General features: G+C 39.6%; 1 protein-coding gene across 1 annotated transcript; it reads right to left on the reverse strand.

The window, feature by feature from the left end:
- Positions 1–360: 360 nt before the first annotated feature.
- TMEM106B (transmembrane protein 106B) lies at positions 361–23,938 on the reverse strand. The gene is made up of 8 exons (XM_024206089.2): positions 23,821–23,938; positions 18,416–18,637; positions 10,821–10,884; positions 8,857–9,016; positions 6,698–6,838; positions 6,556–6,605; positions 4,729–4,782; positions 361–3,681 (listed from the first exon to the last, which is right to left on the reverse strand). Exons 2-8 carry the CDS (start codon positions 18,633–18,635, stop codon positions 3,543–3,545), a joined length of 828 nt encoding a protein of 275 aa, XP_024061857.1. The 5' UTR covers positions 18,636–18,637; positions 23,821–23,938; the 3' UTR covers positions 361–3,542.
- Positions 23,939–24,248: the final 310 nt, after the last annotated feature.

Genomic DNA, 24,248 nt, shown 5'->3' on the forward strand with positions numbered 1-24,248 from the left:
CAATCAGTGTGTGTAAAAATAAAGTTGCCAAATGTAACAGCAATGTTAATATTAAGGTCATGCATGCATCAGAAGTGCATTAAAACTGTCAAGCTATACTGCATAGCAAATTGTTACAAGAAAACTGACCTCCACATTGCATAATTATTTTAAAAATTGTAATCTTCTATCAAAGAGCCTCCAGATGAGGAAACAAGTTACAAATGTGGTAGAATATCTAGAAGGCATTTTTCTTCCACAATTCATGAGTAACAATATATCATAGACTCTGTCTTTCAGAACAAAAGTTGCCTTTTGAACTCCTCTACTGTGTAGTCAGTCGGTAGATCTCCAGGGTTTGTAGGATACCTTTTTTTTAAAAAAAAAAAAAAACCATTTTGATAGCATATTTTACATGTATTTATTAACATAAATGAGCCCTAAGGATAAGAGATCAATCCAGTTAAGAGTAAGTGTATGGGTCATTTTTAGCCAAATACATCTGGTATCAGCTGTTATAGTATACATTTATATTAGCCTCCCCTTCCACGCACATCGCAGTTCCAGAGTCAATTCCAAGCTAACACATTTCAATGGATGTAAAATAAACACCTTAAATTAAGTTACATACCATCTCCTCAGAGACTTTGTGGCCAAGTAAATCAGTATTTTACAAACCAAATTATACAAGGATATGCTTCACTATGGACTTAGTAGCTTTTGGGGTTTCTATGAAAAGAGAAAGCTTTCCAACCTCCGTTTTTTGTACTATTTCAGGCCCTGATTCTGCATAAGAAATCACTCATTAGCCCCTATCATACACTCAGGTAGATCCCTTTTCAGAATCATACCCTTAGCAGTTAAATATTAAGAACTCGACATTCTTGTCATCTTGAACCAAAAGTTCCTTAGCTGGACTAGCCTAAGGAAAGTAACTAGCTTTTACACAGATGTATTACTACTGACAGCACTGTTCACGGCAAGACACATTTTATTAATGGATCATTGTCTCAAAATAGCCAATACTTAGAAGATTATATAGAAGTAAAATTACATAAGAGTTTCAGTCTATTTCTGAACCCACAGTTTTGTTCACGGAATGTTTTGCACTGTACCATTGGCAGGTTCTGGCCTTAAATCTGGCATGGCCAGATCCAGAAAGAAATACACCATGATTTAGGAAGATCCTGCAGTGGCAAAGTGCTCTAAAGGTAGCAACTCTTACCACACAGTACTCTCTGCTGCTGACACATGGGTCTGGCCAGAGCCTCTCTATATCCTAGTCATTGGCTGAGAAATCAGCCCTTTTAAACTGTCGGCAGTTAGCTGTTCCACACAAATGGTGATACAAGCTCCCCACACAGCCAACCTACTATCACCAATCACCAACCCCCACCCCAGGCATGCTTTGTTATTGCCAGCCATAGTCAAAGATTGGGCATTTGCAACTACATGTTTATGTATATAACAGCACTAGGTTATATTAAGTGCAGTATAACTTTTTTGATTCTGTTTATTCACCATTTTTTAAGTTTATAACCAACTACCAACAATATTTTTAAGAAGGCAAGAAGTAACTTGGTTTTGTAATGCCAGCATTGTGTCTTCTGGATCAGTGTGAACTGACCAGCACTATTTACAGAAATGTGATGATTTAAAGTCCAATAATGCAAAGGGATATAGGGAGGCACACCTTTACACCCATGCAGAACCCTTAACAGGACCATCACTTATAGCAGAGTAACTTTTTTTTTTTTTTAAATTGTGAAGTTTAGCTCCATACAACAAAAAACGTGAAGGGGAAAACAAAAACAACAAAATTACATTTTCAAGCTTTCAGACTATTTCTTAACTGAAAAGTTACCTTTAGAATATAACACTACTGCCAATGAACTGGATTCTTATGTCTAATATCCTATGTTAGAAAGATTTGGAAGCATTAAAGCTGCAGTACCTGTTTTTTTTAAAATATTGTTCATTTCAATTTAACAATCTAACTGCTCAACAGCAAGTATACATTAACCTGTAATTATCCAATTTAGAACTAACTAAATCAGGATTCTTTTAACTAAAACTGAAGACGTTATTTGGATTCAAGAACAAAAGTGTTTTAAACACATTAAAGGTAGTCTCCAAAAATCAAAGAAATTTTAAGATTAAATCTAAATTAAATTATGCTCCTCACAAGGTGAAATGCACAAGCACACAGTTCCGCGGCCAATTATACCTGGCATTCAATGACACTGAAGACATTTACTCAGGATTATTTTGTTATCAGAAAGTAGCCATATTTGAGTTCTTGTAGTTTAGTGTTTGCATAGGCACTTGCACTTAAAAAAAAAGTCACTCTCCAATCTCATAACGTGAAGTGTGAGGGCTCAAGAGGATTTGGGCAACTACTGCTTATTCAGACCATACAGATGTTAAACTACTTGTCAGTGTTAGGTACACATTCTTTATATTTCAAAGCGATTATGATTAGTTATATTTTCAGTTTACACTTAGTTGCCCAAAAGCCATATCTAGACTTACTATGTACACTGTTTAAGTGATTCTGTGTAAACTTGAAAGTGATACACTTGTACTCCAAGCTACTACTACAAAAAATGAAATAACTTTATGCATTTTATATTTTTCATTATCCAATAGAGACTTCAACATTTTTCTTTAACTCAACGATGAATTTTGCAAAGCAGTCATGAATTTGTGTCATATGCATTATTCGTTTTTAAAAAGATGAATAATGAACATTTTCTTTAACTTCCCATCCTGGGGTAGGGGCAGGGAGGAGGTAGAAACAAAAACAAAAGAATAGTAGCCAACTTAACACCAGATCCAAAATTCCACATTCAAGGAAAACAAAAACCTTCATTCAAGTCAATAAGAGTTTTGTTTGTGCGTAATGAGGGGGGGGGGGGGGGGGAGGGAAATCAAGCAGTTAACCTGTAATGGAAGCATACCTAAAACAGAATTCCAATACAAAGAAAGCTGTTTTGCCATAAGTTTACTAATGCATCCTCAAGGACTATAAGTTACTACATATATAGACATATCCAGACGCTCTAAAGCAAACTGGTGACTTAAATAGAAGCCTTGATCTGTACTACTATATGTTATAGTTTCAGTTCTTAGTATTTAACTTATATATTTATTCCTCTCACAAATGTTCCTTAGTGACATTGTTTCATCTATACAGATAAATAAATATATGCACATTTACTTTAAAATTCTTGTAGCCACATTGTGCTGTAGGCAATCATCCAAGTTCTCTGTCTGAAAATTTAAGATGCATTTTTTCTAGTGAAACAATTTGATAGAAATGTCTACATATCATAAAAGTAAACAGAAGGGGAAATACACTGTTCAACAATTGTGGCTATATACATTTTGCACTTTTCCTCCTCCCGCAGATCGTATTATAAGCAAACAGATCTTCAGGGTTGCTAAACTTTACACACACACCCTTTTAAATAGTAGCAAATCTGATCAACAGTTCTACTAAGATGAAGTCTGGCAGCAGCAACAGCCATCTTTTTTTTTCTGCATCATCCACTCTGCCACTTTTATTGTGGAGGTTGAAGTACGTTTAGATATTCTGACTGGCCCATTTGATAAGTCGTGTTTCCACCACAGTCTACATACTGGTATCTCTCCTGGGATATTTGTTCAGAGTGGCCAAAGTAAGAGGTCGTCACTGTCACTCTTAAATACAGACAAAAAAAAAAAAAAAAAAAAAAAAAAAAAACATTGGTTTGTAAAGGCTACACAAAAGGAATTTGTGAGATGATCAGTATTTTAAAATCAGGTATACATTTTATTCAAAAAAATTTAAAATATTTTATATAAATTAAGCAATTTTTATTCCACATTAGTAGCCAGCTAAGTTTTAATTAAAAGTTAATATTGTACTACAGGCACAGAGTTACTATTATATGTGACTACACTATACTTGGAGAGGATGGTGAAACCAATGAAGTTTACCCCAATATCAATTTACCCCAGCTGAAGATCTGATCCATAAAACACACTCCTGGCATATCATTGAGTTTTGTGTTTTAAAAATAGTCATGATGGACTGTATTCAATGTTATTAAGACAAACTGTAAAAGCCCAAATTCTGATTTATTTTTTTTATTATCTGGGTGCAAAGGCAAGGTAAATATTTACATCCAAACACTCAACACCTCTGGTTTTCATACCAACACAAGAAACTGGCAGTGAGCTTGCAACAGAGATAATATAAGCAGGTGGAGAAGAGGGAAGAGATGGGTAAGGGACAATTTCAGGCTTAAACTATAAAACCCAGTGAGACTTTTGTAACTATATAAAAAAAAAAAAAAAATACTATAACCCTGCCTGTAAGTGAACATAACTCATTTTAAGGGCTTTCTAAAAAACTAATTTAGCAAATATGACTTATCAGACCAACGGTCCTGGAGACAAAAGGTCTTCAGTCACAGAGCAGACAGAGCACTGGCATTGGCTGTGCAAGTTTCTTCACACTTCCAAGCTCCATGTTAAGGCAAGATCATATTTAAACTGCAAATAATTTCTTAAAAGCTGAACCATACAAAGAAATGATGAACTATTTAGTAATTTTTACCATATTATAAATTAAAATGTTTATTCATTTTATATAGAATATATTTCCCCCCATGTTTAAGAATATTATATATGAAAAAAATTTAAAATACACTGAATGGCTTCACTAATTATTTTTATGCACAAATACAAGTGATCCATACTTACTGCATCATGACTACTATGTTATGCACTTTAATAGATGGCAAGGTACAGTAATCACTGAAATAACAAAACCAGAATTAGAGTAATCAAGTGGTAAGATTTAACAAGCTAAAATACAGAACTAAAATTCTAATTGAGAGGATATTTACATGCTCCTTGGTCTTTAAAGAAGCATTAAGTATGAAGAGCTGCTATTAATGTCAATTAGCTATAAAATATTTTTAGTCAAAAGTTGCTGCAAATAGAGCATATTGGCATCTTCTCTACATACAAATCCCTTTTTAAGTTTACATGCAAAATGTCATTCTATATAAATGTAGATTTTTTTTTCCTGTTAACTGCTTCTTTTTAAAGTGGGGAAAGGGAAAGTGTGTATTTTAAACAACAAATGTTTAGTCATAGGCTTGCAATTTAAATTTAAATTTCGAGCAGGGGACAGCAGGGCTCTGTAACCAATAGTGCAATTTAAATCTCAAGATATCAGCAAAGAAAGCACAACAGAAAAGCATCAACAGATCACTAAGGCTACATTCACACTACAGCTTAAGTCGGTATAAGCTGTCACTCAGGGGTCTGAATAAAACTGCTTGCCTGAGCTACATAAGTTACACCAACTTAAGCTCCCGTGTGGGCAGAGCTATGTCAGCGGGAGGGCTTCTCCCGCCGATATAGCTACCGCTGCTTGCAGGGGCTCGGGTAACTAAGTCAAAGGGAGAGCTCTCTCCCATCGGCTTAGAGCGTCTCCACTAGCAGTGATGCAGCTGCACCACTGTAAGCTCTGTAGTGTAGCTAGCGTAAGATTTCTGCCAGACTCCTGGTCCAAAGTTGCAAGGGAAAGAGTCAACAAGGTTGGCAGGCTTTTCTGATAAAATGGATGGGCACAAAGAGTTAAAGTTTGGACATTCAGGAATATGAAAAATAATTATGGCAGTAAGATTCCGAGCTAAGTCATGTATTTGAATCATTAGACTTGTATTTTCTGCACTTTTTAAAAAGAATACGTACAAGTGTTTAAGCATTTGTAAGCTAAGTTCGTATTTCACATTTATTCTAATGTTTATTAACAATATTTTTTTAAATTTTCTCCAAACATACCCAAGACACTAGTTCTCATTGAATACTATGGCTTAAACCCTGCAATTGGTGTCTACAGTTGTATCAAGTTGAAACTTTTTTTTGACTGTGTTTGAATTAAATACAGAAAGCTCATCTGAAAGACGTTAATGGACAAAAGATTCTTCATAGTATGGCAACAAAAATGGCAAAGTTAAATTTTCCCAAACTACAAAATTCAACTGAAATTTCAACCCAAATACATTTCTTTTTTGAAGTTATAAATGAACAAATGCTTATAAATTAAGTGTCTCCTCAATTGCAGCCACAGGGATTACCATTGTACATCCGTAGTGACATCCACAGTCGCTATAGAATAAATATGAGGGATTATATCCCTTATGTTTTGCATCATAAATTAACTCCCAGCCAGACAGTTAGTTAGGAAGAAACTTTCTTGGAGCAGATTATTGTAAATTAGTCCATTACAAGAATTCTTGCACCATTCTCTGAATCATTGGGTACTGGCTAATGCTAGAGACAGGAAACTGAAGTAGATGAACCAGTGGTCTTATTGACTACACCAATGCCCATGTTCCTGTCTAACGTTCATAAAAAAGCAGTATGTGCTTTACTGTTGTATATTCAGTAATTCCTAATCCAAATATAGCACAAGTACAGCAATGTGGTAAAAGTTAGTTTTTAGCGGGCACCACTATATAGCATCATTAGTACAATGTTGTATACACACATGTATTTTAAAAGCCAAACACTTACAACATGTAGCTCATTTCATCTTGTATGACTGTGGGCACCATATAATCAATCTGGAAAAAACAATAAAAAAAAAAAATTTCAATGAAATGATAAGAAACACAAGATCAAATACGGCTCATATCAAAAACATATCCACATTTACCTGCTTCATATCCAGTGGACCAATGTTGGTGATATTGTTTAGCCGTGCCTTCCCAATAACCGTTTTTGAAAACTGAACTTGGGCTGTAATGTTTGCCACTTCAACAGAATAATAATTGTTGTTTGTTATATTTAGGGTGTTCTGCAAAAAAAAAAAAAAAAAAAAAAAAAAAAAAACACCTTTAGAATTGCCCATAAGTTTCTTGAAAAAGAACTGTTTTGAAAATTGTTGAAAGTCTCATATCAAAGTGAATAGGTGTATACGCTATCTTTTGCTTTATCTATCTAACTCCACATACTTTTCTAAACATATTATCTAACAGTGTTTCTCAAACACAGCCACCATGGCCGCATGCAGACACCAGGGGCTTTTCTTGCGGCCACAGCCTCCTGAGCTGTGATGTGGGGATGGGGGTGAGAGGAAGTGGCAAAATAGCGGCCCCTGCCTGTTGCTCCTGGATGGGTTGGTGCTGAGGCTGCCAGCAGGGGTTGGGCCCTGCACCCCACTGGAGACACCTGGGGCACAACACTGGAGGAGGAGCAGGCAGCTGGTGAGTTCCCAACTTTCCTGGGGTGTTGCGGCTAGGCTTTGGGCTTCAGCCCTGGTGTGGCAGGACAGCAGCAGGCCTGGGGCTCCAGCCACATTGCTTCAGGCTCCATCCCTGGGCCCTGTCCCCTGCCCGTGGGGCTTCAGGAGCTGGCCACAGGGCTTCAGACTCCAGCCCCACACTGCCTCCCCCGGCCACTCACCCACCCCATCGCCTGTAATCCCTGCTGCCTCCCCCAGCCAGGGTTCAATTTGTCCCCAGGCTTGCCAGGACTGAGTAAGTCTGCTGTGAAAAGTGATACTTTTATTTTAGTTAATATCACTTTTCACAACAGACTTACTAGGTAGCAATAAATAAATTAAATATACATGTCCAAATCATTGTATTTGTTTTTCCTAAAGCCAATCAAGTATTTTAGGAAAAAAATATGAGAGCGGACACCAAAAATGTGTACTGAGAACCAACATGTTAAAACATGTTGCATCTGAAGAAGTGAGGTTCTTACCCACGAAAGCTTATGCTCCCAATACTTCTGTTAGTCTCAAAGGTGCCACAGGACCCTCTGTTGCTTTTTACAGATTCAGACTAACACGGCTACCCCTCTGATACATGTTAAAACATGTTTTAGAACACTAGGCAGCATCTGGTGCAGGCAGAGACAGTGGTGTTTTCACAAATGTTAGCTAATATTTTTATTAAATCTCATTTCTTCTAGGATAAACAAGGTCTTAAATGGCAAGAATGTGAGTGTTGTAGAACTATACCCAATTTTCTTCCCTGCACGGTCAGCTCATTAATTTATGCAGGCAATAACAGGAAATTCATTTCTGTTCACATAAAATGAATAACTGAGTTTTCATCAAAGATTCCAACTCCATCAAGATTTGTGAGATAAAGTAAAACTGAATCTACTGCCCCTGTTCACAGGAGAATGTGGATCTGTAATGCATACACTACATGGGGAGCCTTTTAGCTATTGTATCCACAGACTAGCCCCTTTTCTTAGCCTCCAGCATGCTGCCACCTCTGCACCAAATTATTTGGGGCCATCCCTGTTCACTACTCTATCCAATTCAGCATGCTGGTACTAAACACTTACATTACTTACATTTTAGAAGGCCACATTTTAAGAGGTATCCACCTCAACAATTGCAGTCACTCTGTATACTATTTTTAGTGGAGTACAGGTATAGACTTAAGGAAGGCATATCTTTCTTAATAGTAGACCCAGAATCCTGGCTCACCCTCCCAGAGCAGATCAGGAAAAATCCCAGTTTCTACCTCTAAGTCATACTGCAAGACCTCTACTGTTCCCCAAAGATCCAGACCAGATGAAAGTCTGACAATAAACTGAGGGTAGCAGCCCATGATTATACAAACTGGAGAAGAGAATTTGACCACCCAAACAGTTGTCACTATCTTTATAATCCACATAAAATGCCTGTTGGGGTAAACACTGTCAGAATGCTTACAAATAAATGATACACGTTATGTGCCTAGTAAAATTCTATATAATGAAGCATTTTTGACTGGATCCATATGTTGTGTTTTAAGGGGAAACTATTTACACAAATTTACTGTTCACTTTACCACAATGTTCAGATTGTCTTACCGTAATATTCAGATATATTATGCGCCTACTTGTTTCATAACTGACATATACTGACTTCACGCCAATGTATTCGACATCGATGGAACGAGGAAATAAGAAGAATACAGCCAGACCAGAAAGGAGTAAGCATACTATTACAGAAGCAGTCACATAAAGCTTTCTGAAAAGAAAGAAAAAAAGTGTTAATCTAGTGATATTACCAACAAGTGATTTGTTATAAAATTCAAACCATTCCTTTCCTACCATTTATTTTCTTTGTAAGTATATAAGCATTCCTATGTAAAATCAAAATATTTAATCCAGTCTGTCTCAACCTTTCACTCTAACTCTTTAAATTCCATTTAAACTGAGAACAATTAAACTGCATATTATGTTTAAGAAAAATCTTGGAGTATAAATTAATCTTGCTTTCAAGCAGAGTTCAAATATGGAAGTAATTGATGTAATTAGTGACTCAAACTTCAACACATATGGATGCTCTGGTCTAAAATTTTTAAACCTAATTCTGGGGCCCAATATATTTAAGAAAAAGACCTCAATCAAAAGATACTCTTAATTTGAAATAGAACCGCCAGAACTGAGAGAGCAAGCAAATCAAATTCTGAAATATTGTCATATATGAGAATGAGGCTCCCATATGCCTTGAAAGGCACCCTGTCTTACAGGAAAAAATATTTTATACTAAAGCTAAATAGCAATGCTACTAGCTTGCTTAGATGTCTGTTTAACTAAGAACTGTGACTTTGGGTTTCTTGGGGGAAAAAAAAGCAAGGCATATGAAATAAAACCTTGTAATACAGCTTTATAAAACCGCAAATTTGTTCCAAGTTTTGGACAATAAACAAAAAATTCTTCAGAACTGACCTACCATTGTACCATATCTAGATGATTCTTAACCTCTCAGTATAATCTTCAAGTCCTCACAATTAAAGTTGTAGAATGTGACAATTTGCACATCCCTATAAAAAGGGTATCTTGCCATAATTCAGTATTCTAAAATGAGGTCTACTAGCAAATAAATGAGTAAATTACAAAAAGCTATGGCTTCAGTAAAACACATTAGGTGTTGGAAATCAGAACTTGGGCCTGGTTTAGCAGAGAGATGACAAACCTAAAATAAAGAATTATAAAAATCTCTTTATCCACTAATATTTCCATGTACTTGTTAATAATTGCTAACATTATACTGTTGCCAAATTAAGTATTGTAGGATTTCTAATGTCTGCTAGACGTGAAAATAATAGTCTATTACAGAAAAATCCAAAACCTTTTGATGTCTATCATAAAATATATCATAAATCACTAAGGTTCAACTGGTTTAACACATGAGCAGATCTAATAAATTTAATACAGAGAAAGCAGCAACAAAAAAGGCTAGACCAGAATAATGAGTTTACTGATCCTTGATACTGATGACCAAGAAACCATCCCAAGAAATATACAACAGCAATTGACTTATTTGATAACAGTGGGCCAAATTCACTGCTGATTTAGATGTGACAGTGAAGTTGTGTCTACTTACGTCAGCAATGAATTTGGCCTTTTGCCTTCAGGTCAAAAGCTACTTCGCCCTTGGTCTAGAGTAAAGGCTACTGGATTCTCAAGCAATGTACAGCCACAGTCTTCTAAAATATTAATCATTTGATATAACTATAGCCCAAAAGATATTGTACTGCATTATGCACCGTGCTACAAAATACCTTGTTAGCAAACAGGTGTGTGCTACCCTGAACCTCTTTTGTTAATGTTTTGAGAGTTATGGTTAGTTTTGTTATGAAACATGGTTAAGGAATATTGTTTGGAGATACTGAGCCCAAGAAAAAGATTACTCAGTGACTTCATTTATGTTTCTTCTTTAGAGAGGAAAAAAAAACACAACACCTATATTCGGATGTTAAATGTGATGCAATATATCAGCAAAAGAAAAGTTCATTTCATACATTCATATTCTTACTGTAACTTACGTTCTTCTTGGCCTCAGCCTCTGATCACTGTATGGAATCAGTGCCACAAGCTGGTTTTCCTGCCCTACAAATACACAAGAACAATTTTCAGAAATATCTTTAGGTGGACTTAGCTATCTCTAAACAAAAACAGTTCAAACAGCATTTTCCAGCAGAGTTTAATGGCACCTCATGATGGATTTTTGTTTTTAATAAAAAGACACAGTAATTAAAACAACATTTTGGAAAGTGTCCTTAGATATGGAACATCTCTTCATAGACTACACAAAAATTCTTTCAATTCCCTGTAGCAAAACAATCTGTGGGTATATTAAGGGACATATGCTTCTATCTCAGAAGAAAGGTTAAGAAGCAATTTTTTGACAGGGCAGTGAAAGGAAATACTTGTTTCTCTGGAAGACAATTATTTGTATTGCATTAGCCACCAAAAGCACCAAACAGAACCAGGGGCCCATTACACTAGATGCTGTATGAACACATAGGAATACACGGTCCCTCCACCAAAGAGTTTCCAATCTAATCCATTCATTTCTGACCTCTGTTCCCTTCTTATGGTTCAACAATAGAATTTTTTAATATTCTAAGCACCCTGGATCAAAGACCAGTTTGCAATACACTATGCACACCTATGATGCATAGGAAGTGAATAATCATCAATGAGTGAGAATTAACAATCTGAACAGCATGGTAGCAAAAGAAAAAGAACAATCACTAATACCAAAACCAAGCTTGCAAGAACAAGAACTAGTGTTATTTGGGTCAAACCTTTAATGTCAGGACCAAGAATTTTGCTCACAATATCCTCAGTTGCAAAGAACACCTGAAAGTTTACCAACACACGCTCTATGAAGTATCAACAAATTATTCCTGCGGCAGTGAACTGAACATCTATGAAAGTTCAGTGAACTATTATCACACGTGATGCACTTATAATCAACACTTCAGAGGAAAAAATTCCAATGTGTAGCTAATACGACAGACAGAAAAAATGAAGAGTGGGATGAAGATCACTTATAATTGTTTGTGTCTGAAGAGGATATACAGGATTATCATTGGGGGTCTGAGCCCAGAGCTACCTTGGGGTATGTCTACACTACAATTAGACATTCATGGCTGGTCTGTGCTAACTGACTCAGGCTCGCAGGGCTCTCGCTAAGGAACTGTTCAACTGCAGCGTAGACGCGTGGGGTTGGGCAGGAGCCTGGGCTCAAGGACCCTGCAAGGTGGGAGGATACATCTACAAAGAGACTCGCAGCAGTGAGTCTCAGAGCCAGGTCATTTGACTCGGGGCTCAGGTTATGGGACTAAAAATAGCAGTATCAACATTCTCAGGCTGGAACCCAGGTTCTGAGATCCACCTCCTTCTCTGGGTCCCCCCCCCCCGCTCCCAGTGTACACATTCCCTCAAAGGGCTAAACACTCTAAGATCTACGGGAATTTTCCATACAATTCCTACTAAAGGCACAAAAGACCTACGAGTTAGTAATTTGTGCACATGGTATTTTTTCCCCTAAAAAAATACAAGTCCCAATAAATGAAACAAAATGACTAAAAGCTTAAAAGTACAAGCAGGACTTGCATAGAAGAGAAGTTGAAAGTATGCACGTTATTTAATGTGCAAGTTGTACAAGAAGCAGGAGAGAAGGTAGATGTAGCAACACAGCATGTGACAACAGTTGGGTTAAAGTGTGGAGCCTAATCACAGGTATCTAAATATTAATTGCACCATTCAGCTCAAACATACCTTTTGCGATAAGGTATTGTGGACGTTAAAATAAGTTGAAACACACTGGTTTCCTGTCCACACCAACAGATTTCTACATTTTTCTTATGAACCCACAACCCCTTCTCTGAACAGTTTTCAGTTGTAGATAGACTCATGATTGGGGAAACAACAAAAACAAAGCCACACAAAGTTTCCTCAGAGCGCAAAAATCTTTGTGTTTGCAATACATGAAGAGTTAGAAACATGGTAAGATGTCTGAGAAAAATTCTGGAATATTTGTTGTTGTTTGAAAGAAACTGAAAAAAATACTAAAAATAATCATGTGATTGTTTAAATATATTCTTCAAACTTTGCAAAAAAAATACTGTAATGCTACTTTTATTTTTACTCTGTGCATTGTGTTGAACAGCTGGATTTGTCCAAAAGACAAGAAACAAATTCCATATGATTGCTACAGTTTAACAAAAGCATGAATCCAAGTACATTGTAATTCCAATTGTGCAATATAGTCTCATATATTCACAATTTTGTTACCTAAATTTAAATCTCATTTTATAGCACATTGAATTTATCTTAAAATACCAGTTCACTCTATTAGCCAGTTCTAATGAAAATATTATTTTATTGCAGACTTTCATTAATTAGCTCACATTTTTAATGTTTAGTATGAGACATGCATACCGAATAAATGGTTTAATAAGTCACCCTAGTGTAAAAATGGAACAAAAAAAATTTGTATGTTTAACAATTTTCTATTTTGATTTACTAAACATTAACTCTAACATTATATATTAGAAACATCCGCAACTTCAGGGTTACCTATTATCATAACACCTACTATTACCATAAACAGGAAAATTAAAAACATTTCTATTTAATTTGATTACTTGATATATTGGACAGCCCTTTGTATGGGTCTTTCACATGGCAACAGGAGAGAAAAAGATATGGTTGTAAAACTACAAAAACAGAAGGACTCAGGCCAGATCTGATGCCTAATGATACTAAATCCGTTAGGTTTATGTAAGCCACTACACTGATACTGATATTAGTTGGAAATTACATTGTCTTAAATGTGTTGCTATTTTTTTAAAATGATTTTTTTTTTTCAAAATGGTTTTGGTGCCTTTCCTCCCAGAAGATTCTGAAATGCTTTACAAACTGTACTTGAACAAGGACTTTTAACCTGTACTGAAATACAGTTCTCTCTGGAGTAGAATGTGGCAGCCGTTCTATGCCAAAACATTTTACTCATGGGGGAATTCTGCACCAAAAAATTAAAAATTTTGTGCACAGTATTTTAAAATTCTGCAAAATTCTGCATATTTTGTCAAAATAACAATATAATCATGCCAGTTTCAATTATTTTGGTAATTTATTTCAAAATACCTGTCAGCAGGTATGCCTGCATCAATACAGACCACCTTCCTCCCCCCCCCCGCAAAAAAAATTCTGGTAATTTTTTTTTTTTTTTTTGGACAAATAGGTTCCTTACTAGGAATACAGAACTTAATTAATACAGAACTTTGAGTAATTAATTTAAATTACAATACAGAACTGTATTTCTTGCACCTGTCAAAAGCACTACAAAGGCTTGGGTGAGTCAGAGTAATGGAAGCGCTGAGGGACAGGGAAGGAGCCTATAGTGACCTGGAGGGTTGTTGGGTGTGGGTGGGAGAAGTATGGAACAGGTTTGGGGGGGGGGAGGTAGAGAGGAATTGTTAGGGAGCCTCCCCCATGCAGACCCAGGCTGACCCCAAGTCTCTCCCATTCAGTCAAACATATCTGGCCCTGTCCCCGCATCCCCAGCTCCATGGGTTTCTACAGCCTCCTCCCACATCCCCATATATCCCTGCAGCCCCCCCTCCCTGCAGTCCCCATGTGGCCTTGCACCCCCACCCACATTCAGCCCCTGACTCAATGCTGTCACCCCACTAGCTCTGAGCCCACGCCCCAGTCTGAACACCAGCCTCTGACCTGCCCCAGCAGCCCCATGTGTCCCACTCTGTCTGTCCTAACTTGGCTCCGCAAGCAGGGTGCTGTGATGAATTTCTACTCCTGGGGGAATTCTGCCCTATTGCGCACTCATAGAATTTCTCCCCCGCCCACCCACCCACCATCCCCGAAATTACATTATGACCCAGAAGTGCTACTGTTCTGCCTTTTGCCCACCAGAGGCTGTTGTGGTGCCGTAGCAGTTGTCTATGTTCATGCCGCTGGCTGTTCTGGCGCCACAGCGGCCTCCGGTGGGCAAAAGGCAGAACTGCAGCATTTCTGGGGCAGAATGTATTTTCTGCAGAAAAAAAGTTCTGTGGGACACATGAATTCTGCACATGCACAGTGGTGCAGAATTCCCCCAGGAGTAAGATTTTTATGAGGGGAAATGAAGAATAATTTGTCAAATTAAAGATACAAGAGTAATTTTAGGAAGATTATACTTTGCCAAAAGAGAATTTGATCAAAATCAGGCTATTACACTTAAGGCTGTGTCTTCTATAGGCAAAAAGATGAGCTAACACATGGCAACATGCTAGTGATGACAAGGAAGTTATAGTTTTCACACATATTGGAAGGTCAGGGTAAATCCTGAAGGAGCATGTAAAACTACAACTTCCTGGTCTTCACCAGGATTGTATCTCCTGTTACCTAACACACAGTAAGAACTCTAGTGTTGTCAAAAAAGTCTACTACAGTAACTCCTCACTTAACGTTGTAGTTATGTTCCTGAAAAATGCAACTTTAAGTGAAACAATGTTAAACAAATCCAGTTGTCCCATAAGATTTAATGTAAATGCGGGGGGTTAGGTTCCAAGGAAAATTTTTTGGGGCAGACAAAAAGCATTATACTGTACAGTACTGTACTGTGGTTGGGAAGTGCCCCCGGCTTACCCCACACAGGCACAGCCTGCTGCAGGCAAGGAAGCTAGGAAGCACCTTTGCAGCAGCAGCTTCCCCAAAGAACAGGCTCGAATTTTGCCGGGAATGCTCCAGGCCCGCCTCTGCCTGTCCCCGCTCCACTCCAGGGCCACCTCTTCCCACCCCCCCTCCACCTCCTCTCAGGAGCACGCCACATCCCTCCCCCCACAAAGTCCTGCCAAACAACTGTTTGGCAGCACTTAGGACTTTCTGGGAGGGAGGGGGAGGAGCGAAGCGGAGACACAGCACTTCCCCGTTCCTGCCCCTCCCTCCCAGAAAGTCCTAAGCGCGAAGTGCTGGGAGGGAGGGGGAGGAGGCGGAGAAGCGGAACTTGTGCAATGCTCCCTTGTAAAGTCACTGCTTTTCCACAGAATCTTACAAGCAGGCAGCCAAATGACGTTATAAGGGAGCATTGCACAACTTTAAACAAGCATGTTCCTTAATTGAGCAGGGACGTAACAATTGAAACAACGTTAAGTGGGACACCGTTAAATGAGGAGTTACTGTACTGAAGAGATGGATTTTGCTTTGGCATGGGCATCTACTAATCGTTTGACCAGGCTAACCATAATCAGTTTTAGGACTGAGGCTGAACGTTTGCAAATGACATCTGTAAAATACACCATAATGAAGGGCACAGCTTAAAACTAATTTGTGATAGATCTAGATAATACTTAGCACTTTAAAAGTGTTTATATTTTCAAAGCAGTGTACACCAGGTACTTGAAGGTGCATGAATATTTTTTTAAACCAGAATGCTGAACTTCAACAGCACTAGGTATGGGACTTTGCCCATATTCTCACATTATCTACTAGCTAGCAAGAAATTATTCAAGGAATGTCAGGTAGCAAGGATAATACCACCATATGATGAAATCCCATTAACTATTTCACCCTCCTAATCACAAATACCTTTGAGGACCTTTGCAGGAATACTGTCAGGAGCACCAGCACTCATAGACGAGGGCATCCTCTTTTAAGAAAAGTAGAAGTAACAAGGGGCATCCAACAATGCAGTTACAGGATAAAAACGTTTCATGTCCAGAAACAGACAACCTATTTAAACAGATTTTCCCAAACCACAACTGATGTTTACTATTCAAAGCATGCAAAACACATGGCTTTCAAAAAAACCCTCTTCTTGTGGTATGCACAATACACAAAAGCGTGACAGCCTGCAGAGAGCTGAATCCCTCAATTATGATTTAAAAAAACAGAATATAATGTGTGTTGAGAATGATTGATGCTACTATTTAAAGAGGTCCAACAGCCTTCTTAAAGGCAAAAAAGGCTGCTTTTTAAAAGAGAAAGACAACAAGAAATAAAGCTTTTAACACAAGATGCAAAGGACATCTAAAAGGAAAACACTATAGCTGCTAATGTACCGTATATACACTTGTTCATAAGCCGAATTTTTTTATTAAAAAAGGGAAGCACCAGAGAAGGGGGTCGGCTTATGAACGGGCATAGAGAGGGAGAGGTGGGACACAACCCTCCCCCAAACAGAGGGAGCAAGGAGAGGCAGCACAGCCAGAAGGGAAGAGGCGGGGCCAGAGTGTCTACTTCTGCTCTCCCCCCAGCCTCCGAAGCAGCTGCAGCTCTGAGGCTGGCAGGCTGCGGCCGCGCCGCTTGGCCCGGCCCGCCGGAGCAGGCTGCGGCCGTGCCACCCAGACAGGCCCAGCCCGAGATATCCTCCCCAGATAAGGTGGGAAGGGATGGGGAGAGTGTGGGGGTCCTGGGGTGGGATCATGTGGGGGTGGTCACAGGGGTTACTCCCCTGACCCCCAGCTTCTCCCCCGCCCCCCCAAAAAATTTCCCCACCAGTTGCTGTCCTGGCCCGTCAGGGTAAGCAGCTTGCGCGCCGGGACACTTTGTTTACTTAGGTTTACCTCCGTGCCTGCAGATGCTCGAGGTAAACAAACCATCTCAGCCCGCCAGCAGCTTAGCCTCATGGCCCGGGAGCCAAAGTTTGCTGACCCCTGAATTACAGGGTTGGCTTATGAACGGGTCATCAAAATTTTCCATTTTTACTTATCCATCTTGGGGGAGTCGGCTTATAAATGAACCGCCTTATGATTGAGTCTATACGGTAATTAGTTTCCATAAAGGCCATTTTTCACAAGTATTTGTTGGTCATTTTAAGAGGTAGTAATTTAAGGTACAGATTGTCAAAGCAAGAATTACACCAGATTCTCTGTACCTTAGTTCCTTACCATAGTCAAAAGACGATATTATATCTACCTTTGCCTAAATTTTTCCATCTATAAAATGAGAACTACACACTACTTACCAGTTTTACAGAGCTTTGATATAACTTTTAGTCAAAAGTTATATAACACTGCAAAGTTAGAACTGCAAAATGTTTGGGACCAATATGTATTATGAAGTACAAGCTTACACATCAATCATCAAAACTGTTACCTCAAAAAACTAGTGTGACCATTTTTGTTAAACAGAAATGTATGCTGAAAGCATTTAACAGAAAAAACAACTAGAAGACCGTATACTTAATGGACAGTTAAAATTCTGAACTGACTCACACGTTTTAAAAATAAAGGTTAGTGAGAACATTATTAAAATAATATTCTGAAGGGTGCAGGCTCTGATTACCACAGTATATAATCAAGTGAGAGACCTCATAAAATGTGTCTCTGTATAACTCTGCCTAGTCATTTCAATATAGTTAAGGGATAAAATGCCTAGAAACAAGGAGAGTTAAGAGCATATAAGCACATGCAAATCAAGATTAAAGTATTGCACTGATTTTTTCCGATACAATACTAAAAAGGTAACTTATAAAATGTTGATTCATCGCACTCAATCTGACTGTCTTCTTGGTGGTGCAGGAATAGAAGAGAAAAACAAATTTCAATTACAGAATTGTAGCTATTGGATGCAGGGTATTAGCTTCATTTACAAGGAAATATGCTTAATTTTAATCTATAACACCTACCACGTGGAATTCTCCCTGTTCCCTGGCAAGTGGGACAAGTGACACTGTCTCTTCCAGTAAATTCCACATATGGGAACTGTGACACATCCCCACTTCTTCCATCTTCACTATGGGATTCAGAGTGAACTAATCCATTCCTCATGTTTTCAGATGCTGTACCTCCATCATAGCCATCTTCCTTACACGTATGTAAAGGCAGGTGAGAAAAGGATTTCCCCATGTCTGATGGTAGAGAGAGTTAGAAGTATGTTTTAGGAAAAACACTCAAAAATGGTTTACTGTCTTATGCAAAACCCAAGAGGCGCTATTAATACTGCAGTGTTTAGGAATGAAAAGAACTCAATTCATTTGGAACTCATAATAAAATGAAGTCAGAATAAAACAAGATGCAATCTGAAATTAAACAGCTGACAATTAACAGAGTTCACTTTGAAGCTCTACAGCAGAGAAGTCAAATATATATAACTTTCAGGATCCATCCAGCCCTACAATTATACTTATATGGCACACAACACTCAGATTGTCCAGAATCGCAGCTTTTTTTTTTTTTAAAGTAATATTTGCAACCATGAGCGCTAAAAGGAAAAGAAAGCTTCCAAATATGAACTGAGCATAACTGTTGCAGTCATGTCTGCCTGAGTCTGCAAATAGTCCATAACAATGACTGAGAAGTGTGAATTCCCCTAGACCCTATTATCCTAATTGGACATCAACTCTAAAATTCAATTAGAACAACATTTCAGCAACAACATTAATTATTTCAGTGCTGATCATTTTAGCAAAAGGAATGAGGAAGGAAGTGAAGCCAAGCCCCCAGGGAGGTGGGATTTAGGAGCTGCTGCAGGGGAAGAACTGTAAAGGGAACAACAAAGGAGACAGAAGCATCATAGAATATTAGGGTTGGAAGGGACCTCAGGAGATCATCTAGTCCAACCCCCTGCTCAAAGCAGGATCAATCCCCAAATGGCCCCCTCAAGGATTGAACTCACAACCCTGGGTTTAGCAGGCCAACGCTCAAACCACTGAGCTATCGGCAAGGAAAGATGAGAAAACAATGGCAGAGACAGAAATCATGACAAAGGGGAGAAGAGCTTCCACTTGAGCATTGCTGAATAATAAAGTACTAAATAAATACCTAAAAGTTTAGTTTTCACATATAGGCCAGAGTCTGAAAAGGATCTCTATCCAAATATCCCACTGACATCAGTGTGGGACCGTGTAGATTGAGGGGGAATATGGAGTCCTAAATTTATACCCCAACCTACAGAAAACCAAGTGTGGAATTTGGCCCTTTACAAACCAGTTTTGCACCATTAATCTACAGTCTTCTACTCAGCCTGCTTTTCAAATCAACACTACAACAGCTGAAACCCCAATTTTGACCAACTTTAACATTTGTATGACTGGGTGGACCATGTCATCCAGATTATAATTACTTACTTTAAAAATACTTCTAATTAATCTTTTTTAAAAAACAGCTTTAAAAAAAAAACTTAAAATAAAATGTTGATCCCTCTATCTGTAGCAATGCATAACAAAGCTGTCTTCCAAGCCTGGAAAATTCACTCACCAGGGGCAACTAGGGAACTTTGCTTGAAGAGACAGGAGCCAAAGACATTAATTTCTACAGAATTTAACATTTCATTTAATTATTATATAAATGTTTAGCCATTATTATTACAAAAATAGTTCTAAATCAGTTTCCATATATAAGGCTATCTTCCCGTATCTAAAGACAGTGTTAATGCCCCAACTGCTGCTCGTAGCTTTCTAATGAAGAAGTAGATTGAAATGGAAAGCTATCCCTGGAACCCTATAGACATGAGTGAAACTGACAAGAATTTTGTCATTTTCACTCTTATATTGGTCAGGAATCCTGTAAGTAGCTGAGACAGACAGGGAAGATATTCAAGGGGGATGGAGGATACAAAAACAGAGGTCAGGAGACGGGTAGAGTGCTAGGGGACCGCTAACCTTGCAAATACCAGGAAACAGTGAAAGCGGAAGAGTAATGAAGGCCCTCCACTTCCCTCTTGCATCAGTCAGGAGCCTGAAGATTTGAGGGAAGGGAAAAGCAAATGAACTTCAAATTTTTTGCAGTCTAGGAATAGAGGAGTTTTCAAGTTTCACACACTTATAAAACAGAGGAAGTGGTGCTTCACCACTTCCTCTGTTTTATAAGTGTGTGAAACACCACTTCCTCTGTTTTATATATATATTATGGATATACCCATCCCTCCACCTCACACCACCAAGCACAGTACAGGAAGATAACTGATGAGCAAGGAGAGGGATAAAGGGGCATGGACTTCTTGCCAGTACATTAGCCCCAGCCCTTGCTGGTGGCCCCTACTTTCTGTACCAACTGGAATAATGCTCTAAATAGTGGGTGTATGGCTATGCTCCAGGCTAAACAGTAGGAGCATTACGACTGCAGAAAAGTGACTCCAAGGTGAAATCTTTTGTGAGTGTCTGTACCTTTCTAGTAGTCAGATCATATAATCTACCATTATCATTTTTTAATGCAAGGTAGCACACCAACTACTATGACTTAGATTACAGTCTTTCACAGAGTTTGAAAAACTCTCTAATGTGAAGCTTGATCCTGCACACATTATTCAGACAAAGCGCCCACTGAACTGAAAGGGAATTTTGCCTTAGTGGGAACTGCAGGATCATGCCATTAATTTCCACTATAGTACTAGAGAAAAGAGATCTAAAATATAAAGGAACCCCATTCCTGCAGTTGTACAATAAGGTGTCCCACACAGAGAAAGTAGTATTTTAAGAACTTGCATGCATTCCTTCTGTATGGACTTCCCATATTATCAAAAAGATATATTATTCCAATAGGTGGTAAAACCTACTGGAAAGGATAGAAAGAGGTCAGAAGTTCCTTACACTGACATCTTACTGATGGTCCCAGCAGCATGACTGCATCATCACAGTTGGGTGAACGCAGACATTTGCTTGAATTAAAAATCATGAATATGTGTCAATATTCATGACCCATTTTGTTGGTTTTAGCAAGTATTCATACAAGCCAAGTTTTAGTCACAAGAAAATTCATGATCAGGAAACCTACTCATATGGGTATTCTTGCAACCATTTTGAATGTGCTTTGTGGATTTGGGCATGATCCAATAATGGAGCTGAAATACCATACAACTCAGATGACTAAAAACAAAATGTATATTGTAAATAGAAAGTATCCACAGCACAAGCTGCCGGAAGTAGTTTGTGAACAATTTATAGGCTGAAATATGTTCACACAAACGATTTAAATAATGAACAAATTTACAATAATTGGAATTTGTCAGCAAAAACGGAAATAGTTTCTAATTCACTAAATTATTCACTGAGTACACAAGATGGCTCTGCCCCTCTGTTGTCATTAGTCCACTTAAAGAGTTTTATGATTCTGCCACAGCCTTGGAGCTATGGAGCCTGAATTCTTTACCTCACGCAACAGAGGTTATTGCCTACACTGCAGCTGGAAACATGCCCCCACTCAGAGCAGGTAAACAGGCTCACACTAGCACTGCTGGAGGTACTGCACTAAAAATAGCAGTGTGGACACTGCAGCGGATGGGGCCAGACATCTGCGCTCAAATGTGTGCCACAATGTCCACACTTATTTTTAGCATGCTAGCTCAGTCAGAGCAAGTGCAAGTCTCTCTACCTATGCTGGAAGGCACACTCTCTAGGTAGACATACCCAGGTGATCATACTTTTAGATCCAGAGGTCGTGGATTCAATCCCAGCACCTGTTATGCTACAACTGCAACTAACTCATCCAACTACACTGCTAGAAGATTCAAATGCCAACTGTAATTGAAAACTACCGTTCCATCTATAACTTAAATATTTTATACCTCAAAGCTATAAACATCAATTCTGAATACCCCAATACAATACCCCAATACAATGGGATTTAAAAAACCTTAACATTTTGTAGGTGAGAATATCAGGGAAGTTGCCTGACCTCAAAACCATACAATAAACCAGTGTCGGAGCCAAGATTACAATACAGGAATTCCTGGCTTCTAATCCTGTGGTCAATTCCTTAGACATAATACTTGTCAGTACTGCACTACAGCCTACATCAGCATAGCTTGTGTCACTCAGGAGCATGAATAAACCACTTGCTGAGTGATAGAAGTTACACTGACATAAGTGTTCATATGCACAGCACTATGTTGGTGGAAGAGCTTCTCCCGCCAACATACTTTATGCCACTCATGGAGATTTTTTTTATGTTTTAACCAGCAGCACCACTGTACATATAGGCATGGCCTAAATGGATGCAACTTTTCTTTTAAAAGACAGATTAAAGGTGGAGTTCTTATTTCACTCAACTATACACAAAATTAAAATGCAACTCTAAAAAAAAGCAAACAAAATGATGATATACACCCAGTTTTAAAAGCCATTTTATTGCAGTTGCCTGCTCTATCAGCGGAGGATTAGTCATTACTATTACAAACTCTCTCAGGATACATAAGGTAGAAGAGGTAAAGAGTCATGACTTGGTATTCACAAGTCTGTTCAGCCTGGGTAGGCATGTCTAATGATGTGCAATATACAAGCTTGAACAAGCTCTTTGTCAAATCCCAGCCTTCAGCTATCCACTAAGTACACAGCAAAACGTGTTTCAAGAAAACACTTGAAACTTGGGACCTTGAGACTTCTGTCCTGTGTGGACAAAATAGAGAGAGACCCCCTCAGCGAAGCCAGGTGTGTTTACATTTGAATCCCACAACCCCGTCAGCCACAGCAAAGGGAAACGGGAAGCAGAAACTTTGAAGTGGGTTGTAGCCCACGAAAGCTTATGCTCTAATAAATTTGTTAGTCTCTAAGGTGCCACAAGTACTCCTTTAATTTCACCAGAGACCTAAAAAACCAGCTATTAGAAACCACCTCACAAAACACACATACCAAAACCACAGCATGACACCACCATGCCTTGGTCACCCATCCCACCTAAGCACACAACCTCGCTCCTGGGCCGCAGGTCCCACCTCAGCACACAACTCCTCCCCGCTCCCCACAACAACACCGCACAGACACACACACACTCACTCTCCTAGGCCACCCATCCAATCACACATCTCCCCCTGCCTCCCCACGATAACACCGCTCCTGGGCCGCAAATCCCACCTCAGCACACAGCTACCCCCCCAGACAACACTGATCTGGGGCCGCACGTCCCACCTCAGCAGCGCCCCGGCCAGCACTCAGTGACACCGGCCCACCAGGCCCCTCTCCCACCGCCCAGGCCACAACAGGGCTACACGGCCAGGCCGCCCCGCCAGGCCAGGCCCCTCTGCCCCCCGCCCCGCCGCGATGCCCGGCGTCCCCTCGGCAGCACCGACGGCCGCCGCCCCAACTCGGCGCCCTCTCACCTGCGCGGCCGGGCTCGGCTGCTCGCTCGAGGCAAGTGGGCTGCGTGCGCGGCAGGGCCCGGCTCCCGGTGGTGGGAGAAACAACGACGCCGAGCTCGGGAGCCCGGATCCTCTTCAGCGAGCGCAGTACGCAGGCGCGGCAAGGAGGGGGCACCTGGCTAAGGGCTGACGGTCTGTAGGGGCGGGGCTGCGGCCCAGCGGCGAGCGCCCGGGGGAGCTCAGGGTTGGGGGAGCCTCTCAGCCGCCCCTCAGGCCTGGGGTCTTTACCACCCGGGGGTCCCGCCGCAGCGTGAGGCGGCCTCACGCCGGGGCCGCTGCGCTGTGGTGTGAAGGTCCGAATTGCAATCACGGCCCGTCTCTAGCAGTCCACGTTTGCTTAGCCAAAGCCCCGCTAGAAATGCCCCTTCTCCGGGTGCTGCTGGGCGCCG

Source organism: Terrapene carolina, unplaced genomic scaffold (genome assembly GCF_002925995.2).
Source record: "Terrapene carolina triunguis isolate 2854851 unplaced genomic scaffold, T_m_triunguis-2.0 Scaffold84, whole genome shotgun sequence".
In the NCBI taxonomy this organism is placed as follows: Eukaryota; Metazoa; Chordata; order Testudines; family Emydidae; genus Terrapene; species Terrapene triunguis.